General features: G+C 42.0%; 1 protein-coding gene across 1 annotated transcript in view; it reads left to right on the forward strand.

Moving 5' to 3' along the window:
• Positions 1 to 23,723, forward strand: part of GFRAL (GDNF family receptor alpha like) — a 59,274-nt gene that overhangs the window by 10,768 nt on the left and 24,783 nt on the right. Inside the window, exons 2-7 of the mRNA XM_019537548.1 lie at positions 3,277 to 3,429; positions 4,651 to 5,058; positions 6,000 to 6,056; positions 8,474 to 8,801; positions 12,336 to 12,586; positions 20,112 to 20,207. Coding sequence (XP_019393093.1) covers positions 3,277 to 3,429; positions 4,651 to 5,058; positions 6,000 to 6,056; positions 8,474 to 8,801; positions 12,336 to 12,586; positions 20,112 to 20,207 — 1,293 coding nt within the window. The remainder of the gene's footprint in view (positions 1 to 3,276; positions 3,430 to 4,650; positions 5,059 to 5,999; positions 6,057 to 8,473; positions 8,802 to 12,335; positions 12,587 to 20,111; positions 20,208 to 23,723) is intronic.

Genomic DNA, 23,723 nt, shown 5'->3' on the forward strand with positions numbered 1-23,723 from the left:
GCATGCCTAAATCTCCTTAATGTGCCTTAAGCAAAGGCACATTAAGTTTAGGCACATGCAAATACACATGTAGGCATGCACTCAGAGAAGTGATTTAATTTGAACAGCACAAATTCAGGGTTGTTCCAGCTTGTGACAGCTTTTAGCAGTAAAATGTTTTGGTACAGACAGGACAAATCCAAACCAACCCTCCCCCCTCAAAAAAACCCCCCCAACAACATTTGTTTTCTTATTTGCCTTTATCCCTTATATCTCCCTTAGAGCTCCTTGAGCTCATATTCCAGGTTTCTAAAAAAAGTCCTAAATTCTTTCTCTTGGGAAGACTACCTGGGTTTCATATTTATTCCTAAAAGTATTGATGAATAATCAATATGCTTCATCTTTATTATATAATGTTTTATAATTGAAGTCCAGCTGTTGAAAACAGTAAACAGCAGAAGACCAAAGTGAAGCCTGAGGGTAAGTTTGAGTTACCCAACGGTTATGCCTGAGCAATTCTATTCTATTATCCCATTTGGGTTCCTAAGTGGAATAGGATTGCCCTCCAGAAATGCACAGCCATTTCCTTATTTCTATAATGGGGACACTTATGCACCCAGAGGGCACATCTACACGTGCAATTACTTTGACTGAATAAACTCTGACACAGTTTGCACCAGAGTTTATTGCTCCCAGGCACCACATTTACACATGTAGATTGCTCCCAGGACTGCAGCACATTGATCTGGCTCAGCATGGGTGACTGGTGCTGCCTTACTTGAGGGAAGAGGGGGTCACGTTTTCCCCACTGTGACCAGTATCACCGACCGGGGGGTTCCCTTGTGGGTGATCCTATGGACTGGGGAAGGGGTTTCCTGGGGTCCCCCAGGCAATCCCACAATGGCCTATTGCTGCAGCCAATCACTGCAATTGCTGCAGCCACTTCCAGGAGTGGCTGCAGCCATTTCTGGGAGCAAGCACCAGCCGATCATAGCAGCCACTCCCAGAAGCAGCCACAGACCCTCCTGGAAGTGGCTGCAGTGATCGGCCAGCACTTACAGGGTGGGCATTGGCACTCCCACCTGCCCCCCCCACCCATCGCCTAAGTGGTGAACGCAGCCAATCAGAGGGTGCATCGGCACTCCCAGGGGGTATAAGTGCATGCCTGTGCACTCCCTATGCATGGCCACTGTGGGTCAGAACAGCCCCAAATGGCAGGAGGCCCAGGGAGTCAGCTTGCTAGCCTGCGCTGCTCCAACCCAGCTCAATGTATTGTTGAAGGGCTGGCTGGGGCACAAGGGTGCTCCAATGTGGGGCTAGCTGGTAGGCAGCCCCCACATTGAAGCACTCTCATGTCCCAACGAGCCCTAGTCACCATCTACACATGTGTTATGGCACCCTATACAATGCTTGTAGCAGGTCACCAAGATTAGAGAGCCTGAGAGCTGAAGAGAGTATAAGACTGAACAATGTCCGGTAAATCAGCGAGGCTTGGGGCATGGTAAAGGGGTGGTTGGAGCCACACATAGCCCATAAGGCTGGGGTGCACTGGAACATGCATTAGCAGAACAGGGCTAATGTACAGGGGGAAAACCGTGTTCAGGGAGACAAAGAGGCAGCCTCCCTATCATATATATTTGAGATCAAAGATGTGGCAGGTGAGAATTAAGAGTGCTTTGTAGACAAACTGGACATGGTAAGGGGCACTAGGGGAGAGCATGGCGACCCTAGGATGCCCCTCCTGCTACAATGGTGCTGTAGGATAGTACTTGTGCTTACAAATACTAACCTATGGCAGTATTTTTTTAGTTTACTGCAGCCTGCACATATAAGCACTGAGACTTTATTGCAGAGCTAATTAGGCAACTCCTCAACAAATGTCTTGTGTAGATGTGCCCAGAATAGGTAATAGAATTACTCCTACACTTCAGTGGTGGAACGCAGAGTGAGTCATGGGTGACTGGTGCCACCTTAGTCAGGGAGGGCATGTGCATCCTCAGTGACCAGTCAGCAATCAGGGTTGGTCCCCCGCAGCCAATATCACCAACTGCAGGAGGGGGGGCTGTGGTAAAACTTACTCCATGGTAAGCAGCCATGCTGTTCCTGAAAGTGGCCACGGTGCTTCTGGAAGTGGCTGCACCCTACATCTGGTGCTCCCACTCCCCAGCCAGTGCTTGCAGAGGGGGCACCAGTAGTCTCAGGGGGTGCATGTGCACCCCCTACATGTCACCACTGGAGTGAGTCTCAAGCTGTGCTTTGGTCTTCCACAAAATTAATTGGATTCTGCCCTCTGCTTCACCTGCAGATGTCATACTTGTCATCCATAGTTCACTTATTCCTGATGAGCAGTTTTCATGACAATTGTAACCTGGAGAGAGAAAAGTGATCTCAGAGTGGGTGCAAGCCTATTTTATTGAGGAATTAATAAAGTTTTTAAAAAGTCAGTGAGTCATATTTGAACATGCTAACCAAATTACATAGTCCTCAAGCAGTTAGCAGCCAGGTTTGTAAAGTGAATCTATACTTGAATACCTAAATATCGTGGGTGCCTAAATACCATGGGTCTTACCATGTAAAAGGCCTGGATTATTATCTGCCTCAGGTTGTGCTCATCAACATGTTATAACAGTGTATGGGTTTTCTATATTTAAATGGGTGTTTTATTTTTTAGGTCCAAGGATTCTTTGAAGTCCCATTTGCAGTAGTCTTTGAGGGGAATATCTATATCTTCTTGTCCCTTGGCTGAACTGACCAAAGTTGAATGTCCATTTTTACTCAATGCTGGTTCCCTTTACACTCTTTCCTCTTTGTCTAGTATAGCCTTAAGTTGAAGCTACTTTTTTCCATAAAGTGTCCTTCCATGGTGGTCTTTTTTTATTGTTTGGAACCAGCACAGAGGTCTATATTAGCTTACCTCATTGTTAACATATCAGTGGTGTGATCCAATAGATATGCCATGCTTATTAACCAAAAATTACCAAAGTATGTTCAATTTCTGCCCAAAGTAATTATTAGAAAAAAGGTTATGTTCTCTTGAAATGAGAACAACTTAAAACAGACAGCTGGACATGGTTCAAAACATACATGGCTCAAACTAAAGGCAAAACTACCCACATCTTTATTATATCATCCCAAACACAATGCTTATTTTGTGAATTATCATACATTTTAAAGCAAAACAAAATCAAACCTGTCTAAAGATTTTATTCTTGTTCTATAATTTAATTGTTTTTATAGCCTTATCCCCTAAGCATTAATAGACATTAATAAAGTTCTATTCTTGCCTATGAAATCTAGGTAACAGCTGCAAAGCAAAAGATTCTGTTGTCTGCAATAAAGCCATACAGTTCTTAGCTGACCACTATCCAAAATTTAAAAGCTGTATCTGCACCAAGAATAATTCTTGTAGCATCAAAATGTTGCTTGAACAACAATGTGGCCTTCAGAAAGGTAAGCAATATACCAGATAGTTCAATAATATGCAATGTAAAGGGAAATGGAATCATGTATGAAATTTTTACTCTTCACAGTAAGAAAGTTACAGTTTCAAGTTCCTGTATGTGACTGCTACATCAAATAATGTCCTGCAGGCTTTTAATTTGTTTTCCTTTTTCTAAAATACTCACATGAATAAATATATATAGGAAAATAGTGTGGAAGATCAGTTTCAAAATTAACAGAAGTAAGATAAATCAGAGAAAACTAAAGATATTCAAATATAAGGCTGAATTTTTTTTTAACTTGACCTGATAAACCTAGCTATTGTAGCACATATAATAATATATGGGGTCAGATTCTGTGGTTCTTATTCACGTCATATTATATTCAGTGGATGCAATTTAGCAATCTTTGATTTAAACTTCACTAAGTTAAAGAAAGATTTTAACTCTTTCTTTGAGTAAGTAGCAATATTTAGACAAAGGAAGGTTTAAATATTCTGGTCTAGAGAGATCTTTTAACCTAAAGATTAGAAGAACTCACATATGATATGTAAAATAGGTCACTGAATGGGTGGTTGTCAAATATCCAATAAGATTGATTGATTCTCCACTATGTTATATCAGTGTTACACTGGCATAACTCTACAGCATATCAGTGAAGATATAACATCACCAAGCTGCTGTAGAAGAGTAAAGTGGCCTTTTTCCCCTGTAGGAAAAGGTGGCAAATGAGTGATAAAGAAAATGTTAAAGGCCTAGTTCAGAATGCCTTACCAATAGGAGTGGGATTGTATCCTTATTGATTAAAAATATTAAATCAAATTCCTCCCTGGTATAATATAATGGAGCTGCACCTGGACTAAATTTTGTCTGCAGTTGATCACATGACATACACAGTAACTTCAGTGAGAGCATTTTCATTACTACCCATTTTAAGTGCTAAACTAGAGTGTACATTATATTATGTGGATTTTTGTGCCTATCTAATAAATAGAAAGCAGGTGCCGTAATCTATAAGAATATGAAATTCTTATGAAGTTACATGTTATTTATCAAAATCCAAACAACTTAAATCATAATTACTATGGTAAGTTATTATATTAAAATTAGTACATTATAATTCTGTTTGTTTTACTAATAGCTTTGGAAAATAGCTTTTAACAGAATTTCTTTAGAGCTGCATAAAAGATAAATGTGTAATGTATATCTAAATTCAGATTTATTTTTTCAGAACATATGGACCCTTCAGCAAATTCAGATATCCAGTTAAACTTCACACTGCACACAAAGCACAAAGACCTAAAACACACAGGTGAACGAGAAAATGACTGCAATATTGCAAAGCAAAGCTGTCGAGATGACCGCTACTGCTTTGTGGAGTATAAGAACTTCCAAAGGGTATGCAGGGCAGAGGTAGCAAAATGCAGTCTTCAAGTTGTTGGGAAACAATGTTTGTCTGCGTGGAAGAACCTGAGAAAAACAGTCTTAGGGAATTGCAGGTGTTCAGAGCCACTTCAAAAACGGTGTACTAAAATATGGAAAAGCATCTTTAATAACACCTGTCTACAGCATGCAAAGGAGAATATAGCTTTTGATGAAGAAGACTACGATGATGAGAGAAATCAGGACACTGATACAGGTTTGTATTGCTTTAGAAGTATGTTTTGTCATGCTATTCTGCTTACAATATGCATAATATGAATTATTAATAGAAATCATGTTTCAATCTAAAGTTAGATTTCAATAGTGATTTAGACTTCTGTGCATATTCCAGATAATGAAAAGACCACCAGAGAAGGCCATTTAGTGGAACAAAATAGCTGTAACTCTAGGCTGTACTAGGGAATAGAGAATCCATTATCATCTCAAGTTTCTGGGGCAGTTCACATATTGGATTATTTATTTGCAGTGACGTTTGAAAAAAGAGTATTTTGGGAACCTTTTTACATGCATGTGACTATCTGACAGCATAACAATTAGCAGGGTAAACATAGCTTGGAATTGTGTCTTCATATATGTGTGTATGGAACCAAATCCAAAGGAGTATGTATCCTGCCTAATAGTGCCTTTTCATGCCACTAATACAGTACTATTACTAATACTACTATAATACTATTAAAACATAACATAACATAAAGAACAGTAATACAGTTTGCATTTATTAAGGGGCAATATTATTAAAGGGGGGGTCCATATATGCATAACAGTAGGTTCAAAAGCCATGAGAGTTCATGAGAGTTTGATTTTTACATGACCCGGGTTTATCTAGGACTTCCTGAACTTCCATACTCACAAACCATAAGCTCATAAACAGGGTAGTGGTGTTGGCAGTGGAAAGGAAAGCTCCTGTGCATATTCACCTTAATATCTATAAGTAAATATAATGTAGCCTTTATGGTTTCCAAACAAATTGACAATTTCTACTTGGTCAATCTTATTTGTTTTTTCTCTTTACTTTTCTTTCTGAGCTGTTCCTAGCATGGCAGCCAATAAAGTGGTACATTAAAACTGACAACACAGTTGACACAGGGGATTTATTAATGCTGCATATGTTCTATATCCCATATTTTTTTCATTTAGATAATATTAACATGGAAACTAAATTACAGTGGAATTTATCTGCTCTTTCCAAACAAGGTAAGGCTCATTTATATATTCATTTATAGTTCTTATTTACTGTTTTTTTTCTGTCAGCCTATAATAATGAAAAATGCAGCTTCATATAGATTAAATAATAATGCCAACACTCAAAATAACTTAAAATTGGGGATTTAGTAAACTTCAAATGGCTTGCAGCTAAGTTTTTGCATACATAAGGATCCCAAAGGAGTAAAAATTCTAATCCCATTGAAGTCAAAAGTAAAACTCCCACTGATTTCACTGAGGATAGTGAAATACCATCCTCAAATGATGAGGAGGGCATAAATGCTTATTCACAGTTTAATTGAATTATTTTGAAAAGTCCCTCCAAGCTATTGAGATGTCCTTTGGCAAACTGCATTTCAGTTGATCCTTCAAACTCCCAAACAAGATCTAGTCCTCTCTCCTGATAGTACTTTCTTCAAGGAACAGTTTTCCTCTTGCACTCTTTTCAGAAGTAAATAGCCTGGTAAATATCTTCCCTAGAGTCTTTATGGAAGTAAACAGTGACCTAGTGTAATTCTCCCAGATATCAAGATTACGTAACAAATTAACCAAGAAATAGTTCAAGGTTGCCATTAAAATGTTACTGTTAGTTGCTATTTCAATATAAACCTTTTAGTAATGTTAATTTCTCAACACACTATTTTGCCTAGAAACTAAGCAATCAATCTCAATTTGAGATACTGGGTCTATTTTATGAGGTTTTGAGTGCTTTGAAACAATAATGAACTTAAGAAATCAGCATTGTAAATACCCTTACTGGGGTTTTATACAATATCAAAAGAGTGCAAGGCATGCCACAAGTACAATAAACAAAATCATTCTCTGACATGAAGTACAATCTATGGGTATAATCATGGCTCCAGTGAAATCACTGGCAAAGTAGAATAAAGATTTCAGTCTAAATAGCTTAATGATGAATGTATTATTGCAGAATTAAGGTTGCCTGCTGGCAAGATTTGTCCATCAGGTCTAGAAACACATGTTTAGCAACATTCAAGCACCTAGGCATCAGAATCAGAGGGTTAAGGTACTTGAACTTCTGAGAAATAAGGAAATGTAGAATTAAGATGCATACAGTGCAGTCTTAATGCTGCTGCCCTTGAGCTAGTAATAGTCACTGAATTTTATACTCTTTAATTGCATTCACTGTGATATTTGTGTTGAACAGAGACAGATTATTTGGAGCAGCGTAGCATGCCCATCTGCTCATCCCCGCATTCGTCCCAGTGACATGAGTACCGGTATTTCTCATTTCAGTACTGACTTCTGTCAGTCAGCAGTTGGAATCGTTTTCTGGTTGTAGGCTGGAATGGCCTAGCTCACATCTGAAGTAGGCCAGCACTGAGGTGGGGCCCATCAACCTCTGCTGCTTCTTCTGGCTACCTGCCTGTGGATTGGTGCTGGCAGAGCTCCCTGTCTGCTGAAGCCCCTGCTACCCACCTGGGGAAAAGTGTGAGCAGAGACCCCTCTCTGCCAGAACACCCAGTGCCTAGTTGTGACATATTGTAGGCCAAGATCCCCACTGCTGAATGCTGATGAAGCTACTGCTTCATGGGCTGAATTCAAAGGCTCCGTGGTCCGGATACAAAAGGGCCTTAGGTTTCCAAACCCTGTTATAAGTCATTGCAGGAACTTCTTGTGGTTTCATTGAAGTGAGGTGAGACGTGAAAGCGGTCTATAGATTTAATATGGGGAAGTGGCAATACAGTGTTAGATGACATCTCTTGGATAGGACTACGGGCCTATAACATTTTGTAGGTGTGGCATGTAGGCCAGATAGAGATAGATGTCTTTAGCAAAGACAAGCTCCTAGGTGCTATTGTACAGGTCTCAGGTGCTCAATTCTGTAGTCTTCTCTATCTGAAAGGCAGATGCAAGTATGTGTGTTATAGATACATTGGGTCAGTGCTCAAGTGATAAAATGTAGGTATATCTAAACTTCAATGACTGCACATTCTTCAGAAATATCTGAGCACCAGAAGCAATCTAGTCACAGTAGAATGGAGGTCAACACAGGCTATTGCCTCTCATACAGCTTGCAGTTCTTGGTTTTCAGAAACTAAAGTCTGATTTATTTAGCCCAAGAAAGCGTCAGCATTTTAGAAGTCATTTAACCATAAAAAGCTCTTCCTTCCTGTCTTTTACCTTCTGCTGCTCCATGCACAGCAGCTAATCTGAGAGTTGCTTAGCAGGGGCCTGTGGTGGCAAATAGGAGAGTGAAGATGGGGCAATGGGCATGATAAAGGGAATGATGGAGGAGTTCAGCGATAAGCAAGTCTGATTTGGGAGGAATATTGGGGTTGTAGCAGAGATTTCATAGTGTTTTCAATGGGAGTCCAGCAAGTAGTATGCTTAATAGATTGTTGTCTATATGTAACTGATTCTTTTGATTGTATTGTGCCTTTTAGAACACACTGAGAATGGGACATGTTTGGATGTAAACAGGGCATGTATTGAAGATGAAGTGTGTAACAGACAGCTATCTCTGTACCTTAAAGTTTGCTCAGTGAATAAAAAGTGCAACATGAAAGAATGCCAAGCAGCCATAAGGTTCTTCTATCAAAATATGCCTTTTAATGTTGCCCAGATGTTGACATTCTGTGACTGCACCCAACTTGATAAATCTTGCCAAAAAGCTAAAGAACTTCTTCATGGAAAGCCATGTGCAGTCAACATAGTGCCCCCTCCTTCATGTCTAAGCATAATTCACCAATGTCAAAACAATGAATTATGCAGGTAAGCAAAAAAAAAAAAGGTACTTAATATTTGGCTGGTAACATGCTTATCTATAAAATTAAAAATAGTGTGTAGATGAACTGAGGGGCATATGTGCACAACACTTTAAAGTGGGTTAAATGCTTCTGAACTGCTTTAATGGTGTTTGCACGCATCTACGGTGTATTGTGCATTAATTCCAGCCACTTTAGCACATTTGGTGGTGTAATGTGCCTTAAATGACTTTGGGGCACAGCAAACTAAAATACCTCCAGCCATGGAGTGAAGCACTGGGCTCCATGTGGCTCAGGGGCTGTACAGGAAGTCCATGTAGGCAGCCTGGCAGCAGCCTGGGAAGGCAGGCTCCACTGAAGGAAAAAAAAAAGTGGCGAGCCTGATCTCTTCCCCCGCCTCCCCCCAAGCTTGCCTACCTGCGTGAGCTGTGTGGAGACTTGGTCCTTCCTTCCATGGCTGTGGTGCCCCCAGGAACACCCGAGCTGGGTGCCTGTGGGCAGGTGCCGCCTGGACGGGGGTGCTGCTGCAATGGAGGAAAGCACCAGCCCTTCCTACCCTGCAGCCCAGGGTCTGGTCCACTGGCCAGCAGCTTGTCCTCCCCTTCCACTGCCGGAGATTCAGGTAAGATATGAGTGTATACAACACAGAGGTTTACTTTGCCCTAAATATAAAGCAGTGTTTTTTTAAAAACCCACTGCTTCAATTTAGGGCCCCCATTTCATCTACACATGCCCAGTGATTTTATATATATGCAATATAATTTTTCATATGATACAATATAAACTGTTACTCATATCACAACATGATTTTGTGATAACTATGCTATAACAGCTGGTGTTTAAGGACACTTACGTCTGCCAAGTTACAAAGTACAGTTTTGACAAATATAAGTCAGAACAATTGACGGCTTCATAACAAATCTTCTAGGCAGTTCTAGTCAACTGTCACTACACTTGATGAATAATCCAAACTTCACAATGACTTTCAGTGTTGAACTTGGATCAACTTGCAATAGAAATGCAGTTCTATAACTTGCACTAAAGAGTAACCTCAAGCAACTGAGCAATTCTGATTCTATCTAGGAGACAGAGATAGAACATGTATTTTGCACTATGGTGTAGCTAGTGAGCTATAATACTTACATGGATTGTTTTCACTTTTTACTCTAAAATATTAACTTATTCTCACATGGCAAGACAACAGAAATTCTTTTAAAACATAATTCTGCTTGGAAAAAATGACTAAAATGGCACTGCAGGTTCTATGCCTTATGTCTCTTTATGATTCCTGTAGCAAATATGTTCATTTTACAAATAAAAAGCAGGGTTCTTTTTAACCCTGAGCTCTGCAACCTCAGTCTGGGTTTTACTACTTGTGTTTAATTACCTATAACGAAATTTCTGCTTAACCAATAATATCCCTAAAGGTTTTCAATAATATTCTCAGGATGGCACCTTCATACTCAGATGGTTTGTACAAATTATGCAGCTGACTGAACAAGTTTGTTTGCTGAAAGTTATTCATTCTGCCAGGGACTCTCCTCATGCTACCAGTTGTTATGAAACTAAAGTTGCCTAAATAGTAAAACCCTTTACTTCTTTCTTTCTTCTTTTTTCCTTCAAACAGGACGTAGGTAGTAATAATCTAGGCATTGAAGCACATTCTAAATCACACTCATAGACACAGATTTGGATTTTATTTCAGAAAACATCCAAGTGAATAGCAGGTTTGGCTATTATAGACAGCTCTACTTAAATATGACTACCCTTGGAAACACAACTGAAGCACCAGTGTGGGTAATGTGATACTTTTGGCCAAGACCTGAAATTCACCTTACAAGCATATTATAAATTTACCTTCAGTAAACAAATCAAGAGAACAAGGATCACATTCAGGTTCAGCATAAGCAAGTGCAATTCAGACTGACGTCAATGCGAGTTGCATTTTTTAATGCCAGGCTGAACTGGGCCACAAATGTGGTTTTGTGTGTGTACATGTAATATTCTAATGGGAAATATGTTTAAGAGGGACTTGCTGAATTACCTTTATTCTGGGAGCATTAATGTTTGCCAGCATTAACAATAAGTAGAAGTAATTATCAAAATTATGCTGTGAATTATGTTTAGCTGTACCTATAAATTACAAGCTTGAATGAAAATTTTTTCCATTAGCTCAGAGATGACAGCTACTTTGAAACCTTTTCTTGAGTAAGTGCTGTGTAATTGGGTCCTAGATGGAACTTTATAAGTTGAGATTGTTTCATATGTGTACTGGTTCATAAGAGCGATGGTCTCTCAGAACTAAATTATCATCATGGAATACCACACTTTAATGGATCAGTACCGGAGAGTTTAGAGGCTGACCCAACAATCATTTACCCTGACAATCCACTTATATTTAGTAGAAGTGATATATAGCTTTCACATTAATATCTAAGTTTTCCATCAGACATGTTGGATAAAGAGTCAACATTTATTATTGTTGTTAAATATGGGACAATCGGTGCCAAATTTATCCTATCTTACATGGAGAATAAGCTGGCATACAGGAACATTGAACTGGAAAGGAATCAAGATAGCTACTTGCAAATCATTAGATACGGTCATTACTAGCACCCTTCTAATAGCTTTACAGTTACTATACCTGTAGCTGATTTGTTCTTACTCTATTTCAGGTTTTTTCTCTCATCTCATTTGGTGTTATTTAGTCAGGCAACAAATCTTGTCAATTGCCATTTGTTCCTCTCATGTTTATCTCACTTATATACTTTACATACCTGTCACAGCCACTAGAAAGCTTTTTGTTTTGTTTCATTATGATGTCCAGTCTGATTATTCTATATTGCTGCTCTGGGTGTCTCTCCTTAGACTGTTGTTACTAAAACCTGTCCTTAGATCCAAGAAAGTCTTTGCTGTTGGTCCAGAGTTCATTTTGCACAGAAAAATTGACGTAAAGTCCAGCTGTTATTCTCAGATACATCTATGCAAGTACAGTGTAATCCTTGATATTGGAGACGTGTATACAAGAGCATAAGTTTGACCTACTGAAACAGTTGGGTATCATTGTGCCTTCCAAAATAATAAATTATTGCAATAGGAATGACAAAAGGTGCCTTGTCAAGTCCATCTGGCATCCTTCACAGTACCTGTCTGAGGATAGACTCTGATGACCAGAAAGGGTTAATTGCCTGCTCCTATAATTTGAAATGCACTAATTTCTGCCATGATTGTTCAGAATGATATAGGACAAGTCTTGAAAACTATGATAGAGGGTTATTTAATAGGAGGGCCTTTTATACCATTAAAATAAAAAGTAAATCTTTCCTTTTTTCTCCTCTGGATTTTGTATAGGAGGTAATTACCTTCTGAGGTCAGTTAGCTGGCATGCATAGGAAAATTTCTGATTAAAATTGCTACATTTTCTTTGTTGATTTTTTTAAGTTAAGTAAGTTTCTCTTGGGTTTGATGTCACTAAAGAATAGTGTTATCTTAATCATAATATATTAAAGTTTTTCTTGTATGATTCTTATGCTTTCTCCAGGAAAAAATATGAAATGTTTTGGTCAATGTGCTGGAGGCATGTTACAAGAAGATGCTATGAAGATAAAGCTTGTCTTGAAACATTAATCAAGGGTGATATGACTTGCTCTGAAAGTGCTGACTGCAGAGCAGCTTACATTGGCAACTGGGGTACCATGCTTCGGGTAGAGTGCTCCTGTAATACTGTACCATTAGCTGAATTGCCTCTATGCAAGCTCTTTCAGCACATGCTTCACGGAAAGTCCTGTTTCAGTAAGTTATATGAGAATTAAGTTCTACTTTAAAATATAAACATGCTATGTTAATACAGCAAAATATTATGATGAGTTAATGTGTGAAAAATGTTCATTATGGCAAACTTATTGCTATTATAACACCATTGACTTTAGTAAAATTATACCAGGGATGCTTTTGTCTATGTGACTTTCATGAAAACCTGTTTTTTATTTACTTGGTACTTGTTGGTGTCTGCTAATCCTTAATATTTTGATTAAGGATCACTGGCTCAGTTGTAAGTTGACATAGCTACATGGATATTTCGGAACAATTAAAATTTACTAAAACTTATGGGGAAGCAATGGCAGAAGACTTAGTAATGCTCTCGAGAAGAAGACAGGACAATCAGTTAGATATGTAGAGTGTTTATATACCGAGCAATACAAGGACTAAGAAGGAATAACAGCCATAAGTTGACTGAGAGTAGATTCAGGCTGGATATCAGGAGGCGCTACTTCACAGTCAGGGAGGCTAGGATCTAGAACCAACTTCCAAGGGAAGTGGTGTTTTCTCCTATTCTGAAGGTCTGCTCCTATTCTGGAGGTCTTCAAAAGGAGGCTAGATAATCACCTAGCTGGGGTTGTTTGATCCCAGCTTTCTTTCCTGCCCATGGCAGGGGGGCGGACTTGATGATCTGCTCAGGTCCCTTCCAACCCTACCAACTATGAAACTATAAAACTAATGTGAGAAGCATAGGGAACAAGCAGGAAGTCCAGGTACAAGCACAGAGTTATGATGTAATTGGGATTACAGAGAGATGGTGGGATAGTTCACATGACTGGAGCACAGTCATGGATGGGTGTAGCTTGTTCAGGAAGGATAGATGGGAAAAAAGTGGAGGTATTGCTGTATATATAAAGGTGATATTCAGTGGTTCAGCATGAAGTGGAAGGTAGGCCTGTTGAAAGCCTCTAGCTATAGGTCGGAAGGGAGAGCAGCAGAGGGATGTTATGATGGGCATCCACTACAGGCCAGCAAACTAGGAGGAGAAGATAGATAAGGCCGTCTTTAAATAACTGACAGAGGCCTCCAAGTGGCAGGATTTGGTTCTAGTGAGGGACATGAATTAACAGAACATCTGCTGGGAGGGAAACACAGCACAAGCAATCTAACAAATTCTTGGAGTGCTGGGGATACAGATGGTAGACAGGCCACTAGAGGAGAACCCCTCTCAACTTGCTGCTCATAAACTGGGAGGGATTGATTTGAGAATGTGAGGGTGGAAGGCAACTTGGGTGATGGTGGGAACTTCTACACAAGACCAGTGAGCAGTAACTGTTACTCAAATTGCCAATTACTCATGTCATAAGTGAGACTTTATAAAGGGGGAAAAGGGAAGGTCCCACATTTATTGATTACATGAGTTAGACATAAAGGTTTGGGCACACCATTCATACAAACACACAAAATCATCATACACATTATACACAGGCATACACATCCACAAAACAACCATTTCATCCACACATACACCAGATATAGTTACCAAAAATAGTTGCTCAATATCAGCCCAGGGTGGTCAGCCTGGGCTTATTAAGTAGATGATGATGACTATCTGAAGATAGCAGATTGAAGATAACAGTTGGAGTGCAGTGAACAGATGCATCTGTGCTCCGATGAAACAGCGGTAGAGAAAAAGACTCACTAAATTTGGCATTTTCAAAGTGTTCTTTTATAGGGACTGGCATCCTTTGTTTCAGTGCTTTGAGGTTTTTCCATACCCAGCTTCTGTTTTTGTGGTTGTTCTTCTTTGGTCTTCAGCCTTGGACTGTTTGCAGTAGGGCACTAAGGTGCCTGCTACCTGAAGAGCAGCAGTATGGGCTCAGGTGTTGGTTACTAGGAGGAACCAGGAGGAGCTAAGGGCCCACACCTGGTGAGTCAGTTGACCAGAAGGGGCAGGGCTGACTACCATAAGACAGACTGGAGGCTGTGAGTGTGCTCTCTCTCTCTCAACCTCAACCAGCAGCCAAGGGAAAAGGAGCTCTGCCAGAGCAAGCAGAGTAGAGAAGCCTGGTGGCATGTGCAGCTTCTGCTCATGGATACCAGGTGGAGAATTCCCTGGTAGGGATTTGAAAGAAGGTTAGCCAGACAACTTAGATTTTATGTTATAGCCCGGAGGCTTTGTGTTTTCGTGTTTGCTGTTTTGACCGAGGACTGGTTGAAGCTATTAGGGGTTGGAGGAGGCCTCTATAGGGGCTCCATGGTAGTGTGGGGACCCCAGTGCCAGAGAAGGCACAACATTCAGGGGTGCACTGACCCAAGCCCTGAGAAGGGGATCAGAGGATTGGGAGGGGGCCAGGTAAGGCTGAGGCTGCCAGAGCCCTAAGGTGAGAAGCCCCAGAGTGGGTGGTTGCGAGAAGACCCAAAAAGGGGACAAGCCAGAGAGCGCCCGTTGGGGGCGCAGGCTGCGGGACAAGCCAGAGAGCGCCCGTTGGGGGCGCAGGCTGCGGGACAAGCCAGAGAGCGCCCGTTGGGGGCGCAGGCTGCGGGACAAGCCAGAGAGCGCCCGTGGGGCACTGGAGAGAAAATCAACCAATGTCCAGCAGGCTTGAGGTGTGGTACAGGGGTGGTTGGAGCCACGCATAGCCCATAAGGTTGGGGTGCACCAAGTCAACCAAAACAGAACCGAGACCGAGGTACATCAGAGCACCATGTCAGAGAGGACAAAAGGCAGCCTCCCTTATACATTGTTAACACCAAAGACGTGGCGGGCGAGATGTGAAGGTGCTTTAGTACCACATTGGCACAGTAGGGGATGCTAGGGGAGATCACGGCCACCCCTAGGACCTCATGGTGTTACACTGTTCTTTTTGCTCATCTGGCAGAATTGGTACATTCCTCTTCCTTGTTATCTTCATTGTGCCCTACTCCTAAAAAGAATTCTTCAGCCATACATTAATTAGTTTATTGACTGGTAACTTACATTTGGCACCTTGTTGCTTACCTAAACAGGTAAATCTTCCATTTCTGCCATTCTTTCACCATTCACCCTCTTACACACACTCATACATAAGGGTTATGCAGAGTTTATTCACTTATGTCAAGCAGAAGGATACAAAATGGAGTTTTTAAGTTGCTTACAGGACAAGGCTAACATGGTTACATTGCACTATTATTACACTCTATGTTAACATCAGCTACATTAGTTCAGTTCATGCTACATAACGTCAGAAAAAAGCCATGCAGGAATGCTACTGCACAGTAGCGCCAGTTACTGACGCAGTCATTCAGAATTAGTATTTAGTAGTAAAAACTGTGCAGTCTACCACTTATATAGATCACAAAATGATGGTGTTCAAGATCCTAAGGGGAGGAAAGAAAGAGAGCAACAGAATAGGAGCACTGGACTTCAGCAAAGCAGACTTTAGCAAGTTTAGGGAACCGGTAGGAGGATCTCCTAAGAAGCAAGTCAGAGGGATAAAGGAGTCTAGCAGAATGGTTATACTTTAAGGAGGCCTTTTTAAGGGTGCAGGATCTAACTAACCTGATGTGATGGAAGAATGGGAAGTGCAGCAGGAGGCAAACCTGGCTAGCAGCAATCTCTTCAATAAGCTGAAACTCAAAAAGGAATCCTATGAAAAGTGCTAACTTAGTCATACGACTAGGGAAGAGTATAAGAGTATCACACAGGCACGCAGGGAGAAAATTAGGAAAGCCAAGGGACATAAAAGGTAATAGAAAAGATTCCACAGTGTGTGAACAGAAAGAGAGAGAGCAGAGAAATCATAGATCCCTTACAGAATACAGAAGGCAATCTTCTTATGGATGATGCAAAGAAGGCTGAAAGTATTCAATGCCTTTTTTCTTCAGCCTTCACAAATAGGGACAGCTACAGAGTAATGGCAGAATAGGCTGGGGTTGCAGGTTACTTATCCAAGCTAGATGCTTTCAAGTTGGTGGGGCCAGATGGGTGCATCCTAGGGAAATAAAAGAATGGGCGAGGTAATTTCAGAGCCATTAGCTATCCATTTTGGGATAACTAATTCCTGGAGGTTAGATAAGGTACTGAATGACTGGAAAAGGGCAAATTCCCTTTAGAAAGGGAAGGAAGAAAATACAAGAAATTATGGACCAGCCAGTCTGACTTTAATATCTGGAAAGATCCTGGAGCAGGCACCTGGAAGAGAACAATGTGATCTGTTGCATTTAATTTTCATCAGGGTGTGGTGTGAATGGAATGAAGTGATCAGTGAAAATGTTCTGGTCTCAAATCCTAATTCACTGAACATTTAAGCAATACCCCTACTTGAGCAAAACCCAGAACAGTCTATAAAGATATTCTTACACAGATCTTCCAAATGATGCACAATGACTCAGCTAGCCAAGCATCATCACAGCACTGGGGGTTGCAGTTTTGACCAGCATGGTCTCCTCTTGCTTGGTGACAATTCCCCAAACTTAAGTTTTTTCCTTAGGCTTTTATACTTTTTTATAGCCCTCTTCTGTATATTCCATATATGGTCATGGTAGGGATCCTCACCAATTACCTTTTACAACAGTTATTTCCTAATTTGTTTTGTAGTAAAACCTAAAGGTCCCAATCAGTGATCAAAAACATTATGCTGGGCACTTCATGCACGTGTAATGAAAAGATAGCCCCTGTATCAGACTAATAATCAAATAACATCCTCTTGGCTTTTGTCATTCCCTGAAGCATTTCCTTCATTGTCAGTCTAAAATCTTTTTCACTTAGCTAAACAAACTGATAAACTGACACCACTGCTGTATGATGACAATATCACTTAAGCTGGAATTCAAGATGGTATTGTATGGAGATAACACCTTCTTTATTGAACATTCTGCCAACATTGCTAATGGATATCCTGACTTTTATTTTCAGTAGCATTATCAATTATAGTATTAATCAGAAGTTAGATATTTTAAGAGTATTTTCAGTTCTTAGGCAGCTTTGCTAAAAACATTCAGTGGGACAATTAAGATATTGATTCCTGAATTTCTTGTCAGACAGTTCAGCCAGCATATGTTGCATCTGTTCAGTGTCTGTTTTAAATATTACCATTATTACTATTATTATTATTTACAGATATGGGTCTGTAAATAAATGATTGCCTAGGCCTAACAAAAGGATTCTCTGCCTTTAGATTTAAATAGAATGGAGTGGAAACTAAACACTATCACAACCTAATTCCATAAAAGGGAAGTGTACAAAGTGAGTCAGAGAGCCCATTCAGTGTCATACTGGTTTATGTCTACACATACAGTTGTATTTACAGGACTAGTCTCTATTAATCTCATTTTCTGGAGTGGAAGGAAAGTGGCAGGAGTAGGCATCTTCAATGTGATAGGAATAGAAGTTGAATGCAAGTTAGCTTCAGCAAAGGATCAGCCTCAAACTGACCAGAAAAAATATGTATTTTGATGAGACAACTGAAAATTTAGAAAAGCTTCATAAATATGTAACCCTGGGCATGACATAACACACACCCTCACCTTAATAGTGGGATCCTGGGGTACCCAGTAGCCTTACCCAGCCCCTCTGGGAAGCTGCTGCAGTGCCCCCGAGTAGAGACCCTCCCTTTACAATCAAGCACCCTCACAGTCAATTCTCAAACTATTTACAAGATTGAATTATTTACAACATAACAAATAACCATTAAATAAACACATTGATATACCAACTAATAGACCCTGAAGAAATTATTTACACAGTCTCTCACTTGCACATAGTGTACTGGGGATCCCGTGTGCACTGCCCCGGCGGGGTGTCTCCGGGAGTGGGACTGTCTGTGTCCCAGCACGTGGTCTGTGGACACTCCCTGGAGCTGGTGTCCATCTCCATGCTCCTGGGGTCTCCGGGCATCAGGCAGTGGCTCCTCCTCTGCAGTCCCTGCAAAGACAGCCTTCCCCTGCCTTTCACCCCCTTCCCCAGCTCAGCAGGGGGCAGTATCTGAGCTGCAGGCTGTAGCAACTCTCCTGCCTTGCAGCCTGGCAAATGCAGCCCCTCCTTGGGCTTTTCCTGCCCCTGGAGCCCCTCATCCCCCAGGGAAAACAGGGCAGACTCTGGCAGTCCCCTCCTCCCCCGCCTCCGGGTTCTGTTGTGCTCACCCAGCCGTTCACCAGGCTGCAGGCAGGTCTCTCCTGGCTTGGAGTCTCCACACAAACAGCCCCTCTCTGACCCTGCCCCCTGCAGCTCCCGGGCTGGAGAGAGGAACTGGTATGCATCTCTCCCATGGCAGCCTTTTCTGCTGCTCCTCAGGGCACTCCTAGGGGCTCTCCGAGGAACTGCTGTGTTGAGACTCAGTCTCCAGTCTCCAGTCTCCAGCCTGTCCCTCAGCCCCTCTTTCTCTCTCTTGTTCTCTCCCGCGCGAAAACTGCTCCCCCCTTTTATCCAAGCCTCTCAGCCAATCCCGGCCTAGAGCCCTTCCCGGGCTTTTGCTAATGGCTCTCTTTCAAAACTTTGCTGGGGTTACATCACCCCTCCCACTTCCAACACGGTTGCCTTCAAAGCAGCTTCACTTGCCCTCAGAGCCTACAGTGTCCCCGCTGGGATAAACTCTGTTTCTCTGCCAGGCAGCCCTCTCCTTTCTTTCAGGTGGGTCCATTTTTTAAATGCTGCTACAAATATATTAACATCCACTAACTGTATATGGTAAAAATAATACAGCAATGGTGAATTTATATAAATGATATTTGACTGACTTTCTAGGACATATAATTTTCTTCCTCTTGCTATTAACACTATTTTTTATTCCGCCCTGGAAAACTAGTACAGCATCTCAGGTACCTCATAAAACTTCAAAAGCTATTGCTGCCCTGTTCTGAACCTAGTAGACCTCATAGATTAAAAAGCCAATCCAAATTTTCTGGGGCATTCCTGGGCTGTATCTTGGGGGTTACTAAGGACACTATGGAAAAGTCTCTTGTACCGATTTTGAAAACTTCATCCTGGATCAGTATTTGACAGTTTCCCATTCCTTGTGCTGGGAAGACACAGAAAACCCGTCTGGTTTATTCAACATTGGGCACATGTCCCTGTAGTGCTACAAATTAGCTAAAAATCACTGCAACTTTAATCTAAAATGAAACAGTTTAAAGTAGCAAAGGTTTTATGCAGGAGCATGCAGACTTAACAGTTACACTGTAGCACATCATATCAGTTTCATTTGATACAGACAGAATTATTACATCTAAGACAGATGCCTAAAGCAGGTACACTAACCAGAAAAAGAAGTGATGTATACTACTTTCAGTTCCAGGGGTCTTTGGAGTATCTGGGATTGTGCCCCAAATTTTACTCCTACTGCTCCTGCCATTTCTAACACACATATTTTTCAATCCATGTTTGATATTCATTTGAGACTAACAGGAGATTGCCAGATAGGTCTAGAAATATGTTTGAAGAACAGGTATTGGCCTCGTGGATCTTCCTCTCTTTCAATTTTGATCTCCTTTGCCTCATCTCTTACCATAACTAATCCCAAAATTCTTTGTCTTGTTTCCATTTTCTTGCATTCCAATCTTCTTTCCTATTTTTTTTCAGAACAGATTTCAAGTGAAAAAACAAATTTTCATTGGATTCATACTGATAGACCAGGGGAAAAGCTTCCCAGGACAAGGTTACAGTCATCATTTAAGGGTGAGTTTGGGCAAATAACTTAATTATTTTCACTGAAATAGTGTGAAAGTCCCCTTATGAAATACAGTGCATGGTGACTTTATAAATATTCTGGCTCATGATAAAAGAGAACTAACTGACTTTTGGGTCTGCCACTTGAAGCAAGTGGGCATCCCGGGTCTGGTCTCAGTGTAGGCCTGCTTACTTGCTTCTGGGCAAACCACCCAACTATCTTGCCTACCACACCTTGATGTTCTTGACTGAAGGATGTTCATCAGGTGGGAGGCTGTCCTTTACCTGTCCTGACGACAAGGACCTATATAAATGATTCCAACTTTTCCTTATCATGTTCCAAGCCTTGAAGATGTTCCATAGTCTAACACCCAGCCCACGCCTGCTCAGCCTAGCACTTGGCCTCCAGCTTGTTTAGCCTGACACTCGGCTTATAGCTTAGGGGGCCTCACCCAGCCCCGCTGCTTCTGTGGGGCCTTGCCCAGCCTCCAACTCCCAGCCTTCAGTCTGGCACATACATCTGGCCTTAAAATACTCTGCCTCACATCCAGCCACTCTGCTTCTAATATACACTCAAAAACCCTAAGCCCCACCCTGGGCTCCAAGCCCTATCTCTGGGCCTATAAGCCTCAGGCTCCAAGCCCCTCTGTTCCCCACCCCAGAAACTAACTCCCAACTCCCTAATGCATCCTCAGACTTCACTGCAAGTCTGGGAACTGCCACAGGTCCCTCCTCCAGGCCTGGGCCTTACCTCAGTACTTGCAGTAAGCCTGGGCTCCCCCTGCAATGACCAACTATCCACTAGGGATGTGGGGGCTAGTGTTAAAAAGCATCCCATACCTGCCTTTCACTAGGGAGGTAACTGGCCTGGCACTTCTCGTGCCCTCCCCCACCACATGGAATTCCACCAGGCTACCCTTCCCCAACAGGTGCAGTTTTCTGTTGTACCTAGGACAAGGAGCTGCCTGCCTTCCCCAGTAGCTCCTCTCTTACCTATGAGTTGTACTGAGCAGTAGCTGGGCTGGTGGTGCCTCTCTGGCTGCTGGCAGAAAACTGCTGCCTTGTTGTTCAGGGCCCAGCCATTATATAGCAACTGGGCCCTGTTCCCCAATGAGGCAACATTGCCTGATTGAGATGATAGTCAACTGCAGGCTGCCTGCTTGCTGCCTATGTCTCCGGGACTAACAGAGCACCCTGTGTTGTCTATTCCTCTGCTGGCTAACTGAGCACCCTGTTACACATAGGACACGGTGTAACTTTGAAAAAGCTATTTCCATGACTTAGCTTAAGTCTGTATACAACGGGGGGGGGGAGGGGGGGGAAGGGAGGCGGAAGCAGTTATGTCAAACTCCTTTTTTAAATGTATTGAAATTCATAGATTCACTGTTTAATAAAGACTTTCCACTGTTCCTGCTACTCTCACCATCAGCACCAGTTTCTAGCAGATGAAGGCCCCGTGCTCAGTACTATTAGAGTTCACAGAAGTTTAGGGCTGGAAGGGACCTCATGAGATCATCAGGTCCTACCACCCTGCTCTGGATAGAAAAGACTGCTGGGGTCAAATAACCCCAGCAAGGTGTGCATCCAGTTTCCTTTTGAAGATCTCTGGGGTAGGTGCCTGCACCACCCCCACTGGGAGTCTATTCCAGAGTTTGGTCACACAAACCATGAAGTTTTTCCTTCTATCCAATCTGAAACCTTCTTGTAGGAGTTTATAACCATTGCTCCTGGTTTTCTGCTGGGTCGCTTTGGTGAATAGTTGTTCGCCTAGCCCCTGATGCTCACCCCTAATATATTTGTAAGCTGCCACCAAATTCCACCAAAGTCTTCTCTCTTGTAGGCTAAACAGTCCCATATCTGTCAGCCTTTCCTTGTATAGCTTGGTCTTCAGGCCTCTGATCATATGTGTGGCTCTTCTCTGGACTCTCTCAAGCTTCTCCACATGCTTCTTGAAGTGTGGTGCCCAGAACTGGACACAGTACTCCAGCTGCATCCTCACTAATGCCAAGTAGAGCAGTAGAAAAACTTCCTTAGTTTTGCTTGAGATGCACCAGTTGATGCATGCCAGTGTATTGTTTGCTCTGTTAAATGTAGCAGCACGCTGGTGACTCATATTCATTTTATGGTCAATGATGACCCCCAGGTCCCTTTTGGACATGGTGCTAGGTAGCGTAGCACCACTGAGCCTGTAAGTTTCTTGCAGATTTTTCCACCCCCCATTGGAGCACATTATGCTTTTCAGTGTTGGGTTCTGGTCCACTCATCTAACTAATCTGTCTAGGTCCACCTGGATCATCAGCCTACCTTGAGGCATGGCCACACTTCCCCATGGCTTAGTGTCATCAGCAGACTTTGCCAGTGTGCTTTTCACCCCCACATTCAGATCATTGATGAAGATGTTGAAAAGCACTGGTCCAAGTACCAAACCCTGGGGGATCCCACTGGCTACCTTCTGCCAAGTCGACACCCAAGGGAGGTGGTGCCCTCTCCTACCTACGGGGACTTCAAGAGGAGGCTGGACAGATATTTGGCTGGGGTGTTATGACCCCGCACTCATTCCTGCCCAGGTAGGAGGTCAGACCTGATGATCTGTTTAGGTCCTTTCTGAGCCTAAGCACTATGACACAGATCCAACTATTAATACTCTCTGGGTCTGACCCTGCAGCCTGTTTTCCACTCATCTGACCATTGAGTTGTTGAGCTCATTACCCCTAGTTTTACCTTGAGAGCCTCATGAGACACTGAGTCAAGGGCCTTCCTAAAGTCCAAGTAAATGACATAAATATCACTGAATAATCCTATATTTACTTTTATGTAGCCAGTGTAAATGGTACTAGTGTAAGTTCTACACATGAGATCACAGGATCATAGGAAAGTGGAGTTGGAAAGATCCTCATAAGGTCATCTAGTCCTGCCTTTAGCCATGTTGATGATTCTGCCTTGAGCTGCCTGCCCCCCACTGCATAGTTTCTTGACTAACCCATGGGATGTTAATATGTCTAGTGCCTGTTTGTCCTGCTTTTTAAAGTTTCCAAGCATGGATATTCCACAACTTATCTAGGTAGCCCGTTCCAATGCATGACCACCCTCATAGTCAGAAAGTTTCTCCTAATCTCCAGGCCAAATTTCCCCTGCTGTAGCTTAAGAGTGTTGCTCCTAGTCCTGTAGCCTATAGTCACAGAGAAATGATCATTTCTATCCTCCCTATTATTACCCTTCAGGTATGTGAAGACATTTATGAAATCACCCCTCAGTCTTCTCTTCTCTAGGTTAAATAAACCCGAGTTCTTTCAGGCTTTCCTCATAAGACTTGTTTCCCAGTCCCATTATCATTGTCATTGCCATGAGCTGGACTCTTCCCAAATTTCTTCATCCTTCTTGAAGTCAAAATGAACATGGGCCGACAGTGTGGGGATGCAGTCAGGAAGACCAACCACATCTTGTCATGATGCATCTCAAGCAGGTCCAAGGATGTGATCCTCCCCCTCTATACAACACTGGTCAGGCCACAGTTGGAGTACTGCA

The sequence above is a fragment of the Crocodylus porosus genome, unplaced genomic scaffold (genome assembly GCF_001723895.1).
Source record: "Crocodylus porosus isolate Cpor-Errol unplaced genomic scaffold, CroPor_comp1, whole genome shotgun sequence".
Lineage (NCBI taxonomy): Eukaryota > Metazoa > Chordata > Crocodylia > Crocodylidae > Crocodylus > Crocodylus porosus.